Source organism: Acomys russatus, chromosome 26 (assembly GCF_903995435.1).
Source record: "Acomys russatus chromosome 26, mAcoRus1.1, whole genome shotgun sequence".
NCBI lineage: Eukaryota > Metazoa > Chordata > Mammalia > Rodentia > Muridae > Acomys > Acomys russatus.
The window spans coordinates 46158092-46173938 of record NC_067162.1 but is presented as its reverse complement, the minus strand read 5'-3'; the positions used below and the strand labels follow the sequence as shown (position 1 = coordinate 46173938).

Sequence of the window (15847 nt, the reverse complement as noted above, 5' to 3'; positions counted from 1 at the left end):
GAGGCAGGCTCTGCAGGTGGGAGGACAGTAGCCACAGGCTGCAGGAAGGCACCTCTGGCACTGCAGGCCAGCTTGCTAGCTCCCCCAAGACCCAGTGTGTATCTCAGTCTCTTTCACATCTGCCTGGAGTCCACTAGGACTAGAGAAGCGACTACTGCGTTGCTACAGGCCACCAGTGGAGTGCCGGCTGTGGGCGTGGCTCTATGGACGCATGCTGTCCCCTGTGAGAGCCTCTTAACGGACGTCTGGGCTGTGTTTTGTGCATGTGTCAAGGTGGTGTGAGTAAACGTGCCACCTACATGAGTTGGCAGCTCCTGGGACACACACTGAGCCCCTCATGTCTGCAGACAGAATTACAGTCCACACAGCCCAGGATGGATGGCTGCAGCCATCTTTATGTGGTGCACGCCAGATCTGAAGCAACCACTTGATCTTAAAAAAAAAGGTGAACAGAAAAGTAAGCTGTGCAAAAAAGATGGGAACCCCTTAGAAATGCCAGAAGTGCATCTGGTCACCTGCCGAGCCTCTCCCCACCTCAACCCCAATCCAAACCAGCCTGGGAGGAGGGACAGGCAGTGGGTGACGGAAACAATAAAGCTGAGTGTCGCTGGAACATGCTCTAATCTGTAGTTTATTTCTGGTTAAAAATATAGCAATCCAGTGCACTGTAGTAAAGAAATCTGCTCGAAAGGTAGCAGAGAACAGCTGAACACGAGCAAAGCAAGGCAGAGTCCATAAGACAGACGGGCTGCACCCAAGAAGACTGACGGAGCCACGGGCGCCAGGTGAGCTGGCATCCCTTGTTCGTTTGTTTGGATGAGGGAACAACCCTGGTAGAGAAGGCAGAGACATGAGGAACCTGTTGTTTGACTGAAACAAGTTACATTGTACATCCGGGGAGTGCTGGGTATGCAACAGTCTCCAGGACATTCAAGTCACTGGCTTCAACCACATTCCTGTCCCGGGACCAGACTCACTCTGGAGTAGTACTGAGGCATCTGGAGGGAATATGCATATCTGTTAGGGGTAGTTGAGGCAGGCACAGTGCAAAGATGTGAGACCCCGTGGAGGTCAGTGAGAGGTGACGTCCTCCAAGGGGCGTCACTGCCAGGGACACGGAAGCCTGAATATACATCCTGCATACTAGGTGCAAAATGCCACATGCTCAGCCCAGGCGTGCTGTCAGGCTGTCCAGGGCATGTGGGCCATAGACCCTTGGCGTCAGGGCTCAGATATGCCTGGCCAGGTTGGGGTCAGCCCTGGACATCTGCAGCATGGCCTCCCTGGGTCTGGAGGGAGGATGGCTGGACAGGGCCAACAATGGGTGAGCGGAGGACAGCAGGGAACAGACTTTGCCATAAGACTCAGTGTGGGGAGGCGGCCTCCTTAGGAGGGCCGTGGGGGCAGTGCCGAGAAGAGGGAAGAAGAGTGGGGGGGGCTTCCCTCTCCCTCCACAGGTGTGCAGCACAGACTCCATGGAGACAGGGGTTCAGGACACCCTGTCTCTGGGCCTTGGCCCACACTCCCAGCAGCCACTCGCCTTCCACAGCTGCGCTACCTAGCTGCCCTCCCCCTCCCCTGGCTAGCCCGGCACCCTTGTGAAGGTGCCACCTTCCACACCCAGCAGGAAACACGACGATTCCGATCTTTGGGCCGCTGGCTGGCCGGGACCCTTTCACACCAAGCTGGAGGGGTGGCGTGCTGGCCTCCTCCTGCCATGCCACACAGCATCGTGTTATACAAGCAAAGAATTTTGGCTAAAATCCAAAAAAACATTACCCAGAAAAAAAGGCAAACTGTGAGTGGTACCCAATCATGTTGTTCTGTGGAAAGACAGGCGTTGTGGGGCTGTCCAAGTCAGAGTTTCCCTTGGTTTTGCTTTGAACGTCCCTTTCGTACATCATCGCTTCCGTGGTCACAACAATCTTGTCAGATGAAAAAGTTAATAAACAAAATGGCCACTCCAATGTTGAGCAGGATCACCATGACGACCAGGATGGGAGCTGAGCCCTGGAACAGGAGAGGACAGGTGAGATACACCAATGCAGGGCCTCACTACACACAGGGGTCTCGATGGGAGTGGCCCACACCCAAGGCAGAGAGGGCTTCCTCCTGCAGGACCACTCACTGGTGTCCCTGGTGGGAAGCTCTTCACTGGGTCCCTTGGGATCTTCTATGCTTCTTCTCCTTGCTTGCTGCCCAAAGGCTGCTGTTTTGGATCCATTTTTTCCAGACAGGGTTTCTCTGTGGAGCTTTGGCTGTCCTGGGCTCTCTTTATAGACCAGGCTGGCCTCCCAAACTCAGAGATCTGCTTGCCTCTGCCTCCCAAGTACTGGGATTAAAGGCGTGCACCACCACGTCTGGCTCCAGTTCTTAACATACACCCAGTACCTAGTTTCTCCCAGTACTTCCTGAAACCTTTAGTTGTCCTCAGTGCCACTCACTGTCACCCCCATCACAGCCACTAGTCCTGAGGGTCCCAAGACACCTGCCCAGCCAGCTGCCTTGCCTTGTTGCAGCTCCTGGGGGCAGACTTTCCACACACAGCAGGGGAGGAAGCCCCACAGTCCCATCATTGGGGGGGGGGGGCTTTGCTTTGTCGGCCCTTGACAGCCAGCAGTCCAGAGAGGGACACAGTACCCAGCGTCCCAGAAGCCTTGGCCAGGCCCCGAGTGTGCAGAGCAAGCACATCTGGCTCCCAGACTACAGCCCAACAGTTCATCCTCTGGACACCGTCCCTAACCTGCTGACCACACACACACACCTTCTAGCTCACATCCCAGACCCAAGAGACATGACATGCAAGCTTCTGCTCCGTGTCTGCTGGAGACACTAGCTTTTAGTAGAACAAGAAGTCTGCTCAGCCAGACTGAGAGCTTCCCCCTCAAATTTGATTCTCTTGGCTCAGCAGAGGCCTTAAGTATATATATTATGTTGCAATGCTAGTGATTACATTGGTCATGAGGGTTACTAATGAGTTACCTCCACAGTGAAAGCAAGGGCTTTAAAAAAAAAAAAGCAGAACAAAACAAAAACCACCCTGGGGACTGACCAAGGGAGGAAGCTCCATGTAGCCAGTCCTGCTTGGGCCTAGGACCCCAGCAACCCAGCCCGTTCTTCTGCTAGCACTTTGCTAAAGAGTGGGTGGAGACCTAGGTGCTGCCTGGCAGGAGTGAGCAAGAAGGCTGGCCTCCTGGTCTTGATTTCACTTCTGAACTCTGGTGCTTTTATGGTGTGGACTTTGAGGTGTCCATGACTTCTGGGCTGAGCCAAGCTTGCAAGGAAACAGAAAGAGCCTTAATAGCAGAGTTGGCTGAAGTCTGGGTCCTGCCCCCTGGTGGCAGCCCATTGGCTGGCTCCCCACCGTTCTGAGCTAATCTGTCCAGCCTCAGGCCCATAGGTATGGCTAATGGCAGAGGACCTCTGGCATGTACCGGATAGCTTTGGGACCAGGTCCCCAGACCCCTAGACCCCCAGACCCCCATCCTAACAAGAGTTCAGCCACCACCAGAGTGACTATCATCAGGAATCAACTCCAGCTGCTGCCAGGCATGGTACATCTAGTGCAGGAACCTGGTGTGCTGCCCATCACTTCTGAGAGGTGGGGCTGTCACCATGGCCAAGACCCTTATGAGCCAGAGTCCTGGGTATCTCCTAACCATCTACCACTTGCAGACACCTTGGAGGAAGTGGTGATGTCACCAGCCAGAGACCACGTTCCCTGACGGGGACACAGATCAGCTGTACTGCACAGAGCCCTCCCTGCAGTGGCGGTCTTGAGATGGCCGGCAGCTAACCTCCCAGAAGCCATTCATGGTTGCCACCGAACACAAGCAGGAAACCTCCTATCTGCCATGAAGCCTGGGCTTTACTACCGTGCCTTGCCTAACCTCCCCTCAGGCCCGTAGGGACAGTGTGGCACCTACAGACACTCTGTCTGCTTCTCGGGAAGTTGGGAACTCAGGTTGGGGCTGAAGTCTCTCCGTTTTCGCTCCTTGGAGTGGGGGTGGCCTTGGGCAGTGAGGGAGTGTCCCTGACCACCCCAGCAGGGCACAGCTACCCAGCAGTTCAAGCTTCAGGCTCTCCCACCCCATACTTAAGGCCAGCCTGTGGCCAGTTGCCATGCTGGCCTTGAACACCTGCCTCTGCCTCCCAAGTATTTGCCTTAAGAGGTGTGCACCACCACCACCCAGTTCCCGGCATCAAGCTCCTGTTGGCAGGTTCAGTTTACCCAATCAACTTACACACTGTGCTCTCTTGAAAGACAGCTTTATTATGTAGCCCAGGTTGAGATGACCTCATGGTGCTCTTCCGGTATCAAGCTCTGGAGTGCTAGGGTTATGGGTGTGGCTAAAGCTTTGCTTTTCCTTTTCAGTGGTGCTGGGGACTGAACCTAGGGCCTATGTACACTGGGCAAGTGCACTCTACCATTGAGATAGATTCCCAGCCAGAAGCCTCATCTTAAAGCACCCAAAAAAAGCCAACATGGTTAGGAGGGCTAAATATAGAACTACTCCTGAGCCTCCCACCCCTGCCCACTTCTGTGCTGGTCCTGAAATAGCCATACACACCGCATGCCCACAACCGCACGGCAGGCTGTGTGCCGGCAGGGTGAGGCCCAAGCTAGTGCTGTGGTACACAGCAACCAGAGTGGAGGAGACAATTCAGAACTGCAGCAGAGAGAAGGACAGATAATCAGTGTCTTTAGGGAGAGTCCAGGGCCAGAGACACTGTCACTTAGAGCAAGTGACTCCTGGGGCTGTGAAATGAAACCACAACAGCCCCAAGGCCTCTTGAGATGGACATTGACAACTGCTACAGCAGCAATAGGAATCCTGCAGAGGGTCCCTATCAGCCTGGTGCAGGTGTGTGACCCACACATATCACATGCCACAGAGCATTCCTGTGGGGAGCTACTTGTAACCTCCATACACACAGCCAGATGCTCAGAAATCCAGTTTGTCACATAAAGCTCAGGCACCAGAGAGTGGTCTTCCGTGTCATGGTAGGTGAATGGGGTCTGCCTGTTGAGGTCATTGGCGCACAGGGCATCAGGTTTCTGTGTTGCTAGCAACCCTTCCAGCTGCCTTCTGTCATGGAGCCAGCTGTGTGCTTAGAGGTCCCAGGAGGCCCCTTAAGTGTCACAGCCCTGGCTGGCCCAGAGATGGCTGCTATTTTTTTTTTTTTTTTTCAAAAGGCCCATCCTGGGACAGGGAGCGAAGACTTGGGGGGGGGGGGGAGTGCCACTTACTGTGCTGGACTTGAGCTCATCCCCGGCCTCCTCGTCGGACTCGAGTGCAACAGGCAGGGACTTCTGGGGTGGGGAGAAGGTCAAGTCCCAACGCAGCAGACGGGGCTCCGGCCGGTCCCCCAGCCGCAGGCTCTCCAGTTTCTGCACCGTGGGCTCTGCAGAGGAGGCTGGCCTGAGGTTCTCCTTGTTCTGGGACTTGGACCTCAGTCTCTGCAGCCCGAAACCCCGGTCCTCAGAGCGCCGGTCTCCCCCAGCACCCCGACTGTGACGCCGTCTCTGAGGGTGCGTCTCTTGTGGACAGGCATCCATCCTTAGTAAGGGCTTCATTTCCAGCTTGTAGTTGCTCAGCTGTTCCTCATCTGGCTCTGGTGGCTTGGGGCCCCCAGAACAGGGATTGCCTGCCCGGTGGTGAGAAGTCCATGAGAAAGTGGTAGGGGACTCCGTCCGCCGCTCCCGGGGCTTGGGGTTCCCGGGCTGTTTGTGGCCCGAACCCCGGGTGCGGAAGTCCTCACTGGGCTGGCTGCTGCGCAGGGCACCACTGCGGACACCCCTAGAGGCCCCCGCCTTCTCCTCGGCCCAGCTGTTGCGGGCATAGTCCCCTCCACGGCCCTCAAGGAGCATCTGGATGTCCCCGCTTCGCTCCTCATCCACTGAGACCTGCCTGGAGAAGTGGGCCATTTTGTTTCTGGAGGCAGGGGCTGGCGGAGGGGTGGCCGTGGGGCTGGCGGGGAAGCTCTGCAGGGGGCTGTCGTCAGGGGTCAGATCAGACGGGGTAGTGCCCTTGCGGTACAGCTCGGGGCTCTCCTGCTGCAGGGGTGTCCCGGTGGAGAGCACCTCGATGTCATCGCAGGACATCTGGTGCTTTGGCCTCTGGTACTCAAGCCCTTGGATGGGAGACAAAAGTGCATGGGGTTATATGGAGCCCATTACAGAGTGGTCTTGTGCCCAGTGTGGACTGGGTCACCCAGCAAGGATAACTGGCAGGACCTTAAAGCCAGGTGCCTCCTGTCACCAGAGTCCCTTAGTTGGACATAAGGGACCCAGAATGTCAGGGCATGAGCTTGCTGGTGGCCCTGTGGCCTTCCTTCCTCACAAGGGTGAGGCTGCCTGCTTATTAGGCTTGCACCTTGGAGACTCATGCCTGCCTCCCAGTGTCATCTGGTCATTCTCAGCTAAAATTAGCTGCAAAGCAGTGCTGTCCCTGGAAAGCCATATGACCAAGAAGGAACCTGGGGCAACTGCAACTCAACCCCAATGCCTTCATTCCTGCCTTGCATCCTAGGCACATGTCTCCCCGGGCCTTAGGGATGGGGTATCAGTCAGCTTGAGTGCTCTGGGTACTGCCCTGACCCATCCTGCACCCCCTCCTTCTAGCCCTGTGGCCTCAGGCACGGATCTTCCCCAGACAGACAGCCCAAAAGAACATAGCCTTCTGCCCTTAGCTGATAAACGCTTCAGTAATGTTTTTAGAACCGGGGCTAGCCTGAGTTTATGATCCAGGACTTTAGATGTCAGTTCTGCCACAGTCTTTGCAAGACCGGGAGCAGGTTGTTCTTGGGAATCTTTACAACAGAACATGGCAGCTGCTGGCCTGGAGGACCAGGAGGGGGATGCTTGGCACCCAGTCCCCTTCCAGCAAGGCCCCACTGGGCCGCTAATGCATTCTAGGAAGTGCTCTGGTGTAGGGAAGTGTGCCCTGGAAGGGATTTAAGCACACTTGGAAGTAACACAGTGCTGGAGAGGGGTGGCCATTGCAGGCTCCCACAAAGCAGGCATGGCCAGAGATCACGGAGAGCAACATCCAGGAAGGGATCCTGCATCCGCCAAGTCCCACGGCCTGGTCCCATGTCAGGGGGCAGCTGAAGTACTGTGAGCTGAAGGCTTCCCTCACAGACTTTCTCAAGGAGGCACTCTGAGCAGAAAATAGACACCAGCCGAGGCCTCCCTAGACGAAACGGTATCGTGGGCCAGCTGGGCGCTCCAACACACACACACACACATGGGCCTTAAGGCAACACATCTGGTAGTCAGAGGTCCAAAGTCCAGCTGTGGGCAGGGCTGGCTGCTATGGGCTTTTCCCAGGCTCCTCGGAGCACCTGGTGCATACATTTTCTTGGTCACCATTCTGCACACAAACCCCTGAGACAATACCGAGGTCCCTCCAACCAAGGCCCCTAGGGGCAGTGTAGTAGGACCCCAGGAAGGAATCCACAGCATTCAGGGCTGGAGCCTGGGGACGCATGGGAGTTATTTGCATGTTTGTCCCCTTACATATTCTACACGTGGCTCACCCGGCCTGGGGTCCTTCAGGTGCCTAGCTGTCTGACTGAGGGGCAGATCGCCTGTGGTCCACGTAAGCCACCTCGTCTGATTAGGACTCAGAGAACCAGGGCTTTTTCTGACTTTCTCTTTAAGCTGGGCACAGCTGGGTGAGAGGGGCCACCTCCCCCTCTACACCAGAAACATCTGAGAGAGGTGCTGGTGGCCACACTGCAGTGAGATACCAGAGTGGGTCCCAGGCAGAGTCCCCAAAGGAGCAGACAGCAAGACTCTCATTTGACTTTCTGACTGAGATAGGCCCAGCACCTGCTGTGCATGAGCTTTGTCCCTCAGCCCAGGCCCAGAGTCCCCTCCGTCATCATGTGAGGACACAAATTGGGCACGGCATACTCTTGTCTCATAGCCTTACTCAAGTCTCTATTCTCACCCTGCATACTGTAGCTGGGAGCAGACAGGAAGGACTGTGGCCCTGTCTCCATGCTCCGTGGGACCAGAAGGCTTCCCAGCAATGCTGGGTGGCGGGATGGGGGTGGGGTTGGAATGGACGGGTATAAGGTAGAGCTGCGCACTCTGATGCTGAGTGGGTGCAGCACAACCCCCGCTGCAGTCGGCTGTCCTGACACGGGAGGCTCTGTGCCTCCATGTGGCACTCACACATCTCCATGAGGGAAGTGACTCCCACTGGACCCAGTACACACTTCCCATCACTGGAGAATCCCAACTGGCAGCCAGTGGCCACTCATGGCTGTCTGCACTTCATCACATGTGCATTAAGATTAAATAAATCTCAGCACAGAGGAGGCTGAGGCAGGGGGATTGCCAAGGGACAGCCTGGGCTACAGAATAAGATCTTGTATTAGAAACAAGCAATAACAAGCCATCAAATGAGACTAGATTAAACCCTTGTCAGTCACCCTTGCTACAGAGGGCACAGAGCCACTGTTGTGGATGCCTATGGGATAACACGGGGGACCCAGAAGAGGAGGGGTGGTGCCCATACACGCAGAGAGCTTGGAAACAGTTGCTAAAGTCCATGTACACCCATACATGTGTTGGCTGAATCAGCTTCCACAAGGGAGGTCACTGGTAAGACTTTTAGCTATGGGTTGACAAGTCAGCCCAGGGTTGAGTCAGGAGCCCACTGCCCAGAGCCCCGCCCCTCAGAGTTCCCACCCAGCCAGGGTCCCGCCCCTCAGAGCCAAGTGGAACTCACCGTTTTCCCTGTGCTGGAAGGAAGGCGAGAACTCTTTGGCAGTGATCCTGGCGATCCGCGCTTCCTCCTGGGCTTTTTGAGCCGCTGTAAGTGCTGCCTCAGCCTTGGCTCGTGAGTGGGAGGTCCTGGGGGAGACAGGAGGCAAAGGGTGAGCATTGAGTGGAGGCCCAGAAGGGATGCTTTGCAGTGAGCATCCTGGACGCCTGCCCCTGGATCCATCATTTAGTCACTCAACAAACATCCTTGGCATCAAGGCACCAGCTTTAGTGTAGCAGTCAGGAGAAAGTGTGTTATTTCTTTTTCTCTTTTTTACTTTGCCTGCGTGTGTATCCATGCATGTAGTATCAACACAAGGCCAGAAGAGGGCATCAGATCCCCTAGGACTGGAGTTGTAGGCAATTGTGAGGCATCGCGTGGGTGCTCAGAACTGAACCCAGTTTCTCTGCAAAAGCAGCAAGTACTCAAACCACTGAGACATCTCTACAGGCCCTGTCGTTGTTGTTCTGTGTTTTTTTTTTTTTTTTTTTTTTTTTTTTAAGATTGTGTTTTTACTTGGGTGTCTGTGAGTATATGCCACATGCTGGGCAGTGCCCCTGGACACTGTGAGGACAGAACAGGGTGTTGGCTCCCCCTGGAGCTAGAGCAGAAGGTGGCTGTGAGCTGGTGGACACGGGTGCTGGAAATGGAACTTGGGTCCCCTGGAAGGGCAGTGCACACTGCTAAGCAGCCCTAGAACATGTATTTTTATCAATAAACACCCCACACTGTGGGAACCTAAGCTGGGCAGCCCCGTCCCAGGCCGGAAGTGGTGACGAGTCACCAGTGGGTCCATGCTACACAGGCTGTCCCAGCTCTGGAGCGGGTGGGGTGGGGAGGTTCCTGGGCTGGCACAGAAGACACAGGACACTATGGGAATGAATGGGCTCGCCTCACAGGTTTCCTGCCTGTGGTCCAGGTAACTGCTGGAACAAGCAATAGGGGACAGTGGCTTTCAATCAGAGGCATCTTTCTCCCAGTTCTAAGGCTAGAAGTCTAAAGTTAGGGTGCCATCTGGGGAAGACTCACTTCCTGGTCCACAGGTGGCATCTTCCAGCTGTGTGCTTGAAGGAAGAGGAAGGCATCTCTCACGCTTTGGCCTAAAGGGCACTAATACCATTCTTGAGGGCCTCCACCCTGATCATCCTATCATCCCTCAGAGATGGGCCCCGGCATGAAGACATGGAGGACCAAGTTTCACCACATAGCTCTCAGGGGACAAGCTTTGCCCAGCAGCCTGGTTCCCACGTCCCACGGCACCCGGGACTCGGGTTATCCAAGCTGACTCCCGAATCCCTCACAATGTTTGCAGCTTTGAGCTTCATTTCCAAATGATTGTATTAGAAGAAAATGTGCTGTCCAGAGAGAGGAGTGGAAGCCCACGCCATGAATAAGTATCCAGGAAGAGAAGCAGGATGCCTTGTCCAGCCCCCTGGTTCCCCTCTAATGTGGCTCCCCAGGCATTAAGACCCCATGTTCTCTGCTACACACCAGGGAGCCGGCCCAAGGAGTCCAGAAAATTGAACATGCTAAAATGTAGTGTTAATAAAATCCTATCCCTCGAAGCACTTTAGTTCCTAGAAGCGGGAAAAGACAATTGCTTCTCAACAGAGCCATGACCTCATTCATGTCCCATGGAATGTAAGATCAAAATGACGCCTTCTAGATTATTCCTTGAGTATCTCTGGTATTTGTCATTACATCATTACATTATCATAACACTAGTCAACACTTGACCAAATACTGACAACGGACCATGGCTGCAGGCCTGGGGGACCTCAGAGGACGGTCTGTGTCCCTAGCTAGGGTCCTTCCATCCTGTCCTGTGATCTCAGCATAGCTTGTAAAACTCTGAAAATGACCTCCCTGAGAATCTGACATTGGACATAGTCCCAAATGCCCACATGGTCCCCTGGCTCCAACAGAGGGTCTGCAATGTCCCAGAGCAGAACACAGCCCTGACAGGACAGCTGCTGAGTGAAGTGTCCCAGGGAGCAGGGGAGAACGCGCACGCCCAAAATCCTACAGCTGGACAACTGGGTACTCCACGCAGATGAAGCTTTTCAAGTGGCTGAAGGTCAGGTTCTTTCCGTCAACATCGGCTCTCCTGGCTCCATTCACCCTCCTGGCTCACACTGCTGTTCTGGCCATACTCACAATTTCCCAACATCCCTTAGGGCTGTGATTGGTTCCCACATCCTCACTTAGTAAAAATATCATTAGTTCACCTCCATTGTGTGCATATTTACATATGTATGTCACATACATATAAAATATATATACTGTGCCAACCCTGAAATAAAATCAATCAAGCTGAGCACCGGATAGTGAAGACTCTAACACATGGCAAAGGTTCATTTAAAACAGGACTTGTGGGCTGGGCAGTGGTGGTGCAGGCCTTTAATCCCAGCACTCGGGAGGCAGAGGCAGGTGGATCGCTGTGAGTTCAAGGCCAGCCTGGTCTACAAAGAAAGTCCGGGTCAGCCAAGGCTACACAGAGAAACCCTATCTCAATAAAATAAAATGAAATAAAATTAAAAATTAAAAAAACAGGACTTGCAGGAACATCCTCCACAGGGGTTACTCACTGTCTAGGCTCAGACCTGCGAGGTCTGGCTACAGTGTCATAGATGGGACACTCTCAGTTTATAAAGGGCTCCCCTGCACCTGGCCTTACTTGTTGGGACCCTCTGCATGGTGGTACCCACAGCTCCTCTCACATGGGTACCATGTATATGGGCATAGTTCTACCTGTGGTCCTCACCATGGACTCAGACACCCAGAGAGCAGGTGGTGACTTAAAAGTCCAGAGCAACTGAGGGCAGGGCAGCTAGTCATGATCCAGGACTCAGGGACCCATGCTGCATAGAAGAAACCAAGGTAAGGTAGATCAGATGCCAGGGAGGGCCAGTGATCTTCCAGATGGAGGAGCGAGGAGCCAATCGCAGCAAGTGCATGTAGTGGGGATCCAGGCAGAGCCTAGGGAGCAAGGGGCAGCCAGCAAACGACGCTGACCTCATGCTGTTAAAATGAAAGTGGTTCGGGCTGTGCAAGGTGGTGCAGACTTGCAACCCATCACACACACATGGAGGAAGCTGAGGCAGGAGGATCATACAGGAGGGTTATAGTGTGTGAATTCTGCCTTGGGAAGAAGAAGGGAGAAGAGTGGGTGACCAGGAGGTCCACAGCAGCTGAAAGAGACAGGGCCCTTTGTTCCCATGTGTCCTAAAGGGACCTTCAGAGCATGTGCTGGGTGCCCAGCATAGGGATCAGACATGTGACCAATCAGATCCCACTGGTTATGGAGACTACAAAGGAAGTCACAAGGGAAACAACTGTGCCCACGGCTGCCAAAGGGAGCCGGAGCTGCTAACACAAGACAAAAGGAGCTTCTGACTGAAATCACCGCTGGAGGCTCGCTAGGGATACGGCTTTGTGTTGACCACGTGTGGCAGTCTGTTCGGAAGCCACAGGAAGTCACTCTACATCCCGGCTTCCCTGGCCCCACTTCGAGCCCAGGTTAGTCTCCTGTGAATAGGCAGCTATGAGATTCTCAGAGCCAAGGGAAGTTGCGAATCCTTGAGGAGACCCCCCCCCTTACCCCACCCCCACCCCCTCCACCAGCAAGGCTCCAGAGCCTAGAGGGCTGTTTCTTTCAGACTTCCTGGCTTTTCCTGGCAATTTGCCATCTTCTTGCCACGTGCCTCTGCTCTCCTCTGACCAGACTCAGCACAGATGCTTGGATACTGGAGTCAGACCCTGGGAGACCCAAGTAGGCCTTCAGGGACCACAGAGGGGATTTTTTGAGGGGGGGCAGGAGGAGACAGGATCTCCCTCTGTAGTACAGGCTAGCCTCAAACTCATAATCCTCCTACCTCAACTGCTGGGCTTACAGACGGACACCACCATGCCCAAGACAGAAGGACTCCCGTTCCTGCTACCTGCCTAGCGACAGTGGCAGAGAAGCACAGTCGGGAGAGGCCACCAAAGAGACAGGACTACTCAGGTCTCCTGGCCACCGAGGGTCAGGAGTCACAGTGAACCTCTGGAGGAAGGAACTCTGGTTTCAGAGGCTTCTATCTCTCCCTTGGGTCCGCCCCTTTTGTGCTTCTCCTATGTCTCTGGGAAGTGCCTCTTCCCCTGGATCATGGGAACTGAATCTTCCTCCGTCTGTCTCTTATTCTGTATCCATTCCTGGCCTGGCCTGGCAGAAGAGGGAAGGCGAAGGGTCAGAGGTGACCCCGTTTCTCTCTGCTGAGCCTTCGCCCCTCGAGGATATCACAGGATGGATGGTACCTGGTGGCACCGTGTGTCTGCTTCTGACCCCTCCACAGCAACACAGCTAATCGCTACTGGACTCAGAAGCTCACAGATGCCCTTGGGTCATCCACAGCACTGGCAACAGATGCCAGCATTCCTCCAGGCAGAGTCCCCAGGCTTCAGTGAACCTCAGGGAGAGCCTGCTTCATCAAGACAGGCTTGTGGCCCTCTGGGCTCTGGCTCTTGTTGCTTCCTGGAAGTCGGCTCGGTCACACGGTCACACACTGTGCTTGTCTCTTGTCGCTGGCCTTGGCTTATTACACCTCTCACGGGAACCCCTGGCAGGCCCCCTCGCCCAGCCCAAGGCCTTTCACACTCCACAGCTGAGCTAAGGGCCCTCTGTGCTCAGGCCCATGTGCCTTGCTGCAGAACACACGCTGAACAGCTGCTACTGTAAATGGCTGTCTCCACAAATCAGCACTGGTCTGAGGAGGAGCAAAGCAAGTGCAGTGATGGGCAGAGATAACACCAGGATGCAGGCAGGGCCACACTGGTGTAGACTCTGTCCCTCACAAGACCAACTAAGCCTGATGGTTCTCTTAGCCTCATACCCTGCTGCCTGCTACCCCCCTACATGAGTTGCTTATTTTTAAATTTAATTAATTAATTAATTAATTAATTAATTAATTAATTAATTAATTTTTAATGGCAGGGTGTTACTCTGTAGCCCAGGCAGAACTTGAATTCCTAATTCTCCTGCCTCAGCATCTTTAGTGCCAGTCTGTGTCACCCTGGGCTTCTACTTGAATGTAAACATGGCTTTTCTTTACACTTCTAAGGACAGCCTTAAACTACAAAGGTCAAGTGTGTGTGACAGAGGTTGGGTCATAGCCCTTGTAGACATACTAGGATCCTGTCCCAGGTATTTGTGGCTGTGACCTTATTCAGGGAGGCTGAGGTCACCAGGCCCTCATCCAGTACACTGCCTAGAGAGAAAACCTGAACACAGACAGAGAGAGAGAACCCCAGGAATACACCGAGCCTGCCACCATTTACCAGGACCAGGCTCTCCCTCACAGCCTGTCACGGAGCCAGCCTTACTGACGCCTTGATCTTGGACTCCTGTTCCCAGCATGATGGAAGAGTCAAGCCCCAGGTTGGTGGTGCTTTGGGGTGACATATCCCGAAAGCAAATGGTGCATGAGGAAGCTGTGACTACAAATGGTCCACCTAAAGACACTGCTTGTGGTGAGGTCCTGGTGGCTCAGGATTGCTTAACAAAGAAGGGTACCCTCATTGCTCCCCCACCCCCCACCACCCAGGGAAGCCAGGCTCCCAGAGACTCTGCTGTAAGTGCCTAGACCAACAGCAAGTTTCTCTTCCAAGACGACAGTTGTCAAGACAACCCCACCTCCTCCAGGGAGGCTGCTGGGGAGGGAACATGCAGAGGTAGGATGCATGCAAGCCCTGCCCGCTGCACAGGTGGCCTCTGGGGACCAGGCCAGTGACCTCTTGGCCTTTACCCTGACAAGTATGGAGACTCTGGGCAACTCTGGCACCAGGCATTATGCACAGGATGACAGAGACTCAGGGGCTGGCTCTCTCCTCCAGAAGCTGCAGAGCCACTCTGCCAACGGTTGACTGACGCAGACTGCCGTGGAGCTCCCAGTCACAAGCTTTGGGGCACTTTCAGGGCCGGGTACAGGGCCCAGGTAGCATACCCGGTACAACCATACTTCCTCAGGACTTCTCATGGGGTCCACACATGGGAACTGGCAGGGATATCTCCTGCGACCTGTCTGCCTGGGACCACAAGAAAAGCTTGATAAAGACCAACTTGCACCCAGCAGATGGTGAAGTGTTTCCCTGGCACCCTCAGCTCACCGCACTGCCCCTCCTCTCCCTCACTCTGTACCAGTCACAGGCATGGCAGCTTTTAGACAGACAGGGTCTTGCTAAGTGGTCCTCCCAAGTATTCAACATAGTCTTCCTGTCTAAAGCTTCTAAGTAGTGGGCCTGTGCACCATGCCCGCCCACAGCCACCAAGTGTTCATGCAAAGCTCAGAGCATGGTCACCAAAGGGCTATGGGTCAGTCCTCAGAGCTAAGAAAGCACCATAGTGCTAAGGTGGCATAGTGCCTGAACCAGGGGCTTGCTCCACTTCCAGGAGGGATGTTGTGCCCTCCACAGTGTGTGCACTCACACAGAGAACCCTCCTGACCACAGCCCTCTACAGTGTCACCATGGGTGGAGCCCTGACAAGCTGAGGTCAGCACATGATCTCCTCTTTCACTGGCCACTCTGCTGGGGCACAGCCTCAGCCTCCTCATCTGCGGAGTAGGTACAAAGAGGGGTCATTATGGGAAAAGAGCCTGGAGTGGGGCCTGCTGCTTTACTGTGGACATTCTGTGGGTTCACTTCTGAGTGGCCTCCCAGAGCTCTGGCCTATTTGCCCTTACAATTTCTGGTTCAAGAAGCAAGTTTAGGGCTGGAGAGATGGCTCAGAGGTTAAGAGCACTGTCTGCTCTGCCAAAGGTCCTGAGTTCAATTCCCAGCAACTGAATGGTGGCTCATAATGAAATCTGGTGCCCTCTTCTGGCCTGAAGGTGTACATGCAGACAGAGCACTGTATACAAAACAAACAAGAAGCAAGTTTAAAGGTACTGGGTAAACTGGGCTTCGTGGCGCAAGCCCTTAATCCCAGCACTCGGGAGGCAGAGGCAGGTGGATTGCTGTGAGTTCAAGGCCAGCCTGGTCTACAGAGCATGTACAGGACAGCCAAGGCTAGCACCAAGAAACCCTGTCTC

The 15847-nt window shown here is 54.4% G+C and overlaps 1 protein-coding gene across 1 annotated transcript in view; it reads right to left on the bottom strand.

Annotated features, from left to right (window-relative positions):
* Positions 1 to 613: 613 nt before the first annotated feature.
* The window catches only part of Jph3 (junctophilin 3), a 60696-nt gene continuing 45462 nt past the window's right edge, over positions 614 to 15847 (bottom strand). The window contains exons 3-5 of the mRNA XM_051168837.1: positions 8745 to 8869; positions 5252 to 6135; positions 614 to 2010 (exon numbers count right to left, since the gene is read on the bottom strand). Of these exons, the coding sequence (XP_051024794.1) occupies positions 1930 to 2010; positions 5252 to 6135; positions 8745 to 8869 (1090 nt within the window). The 3' untranslated portion in view covers positions 614 to 1929. The remainder of the gene's footprint in view (positions 2011 to 5251; positions 6136 to 8744; positions 8870 to 15847) is intronic.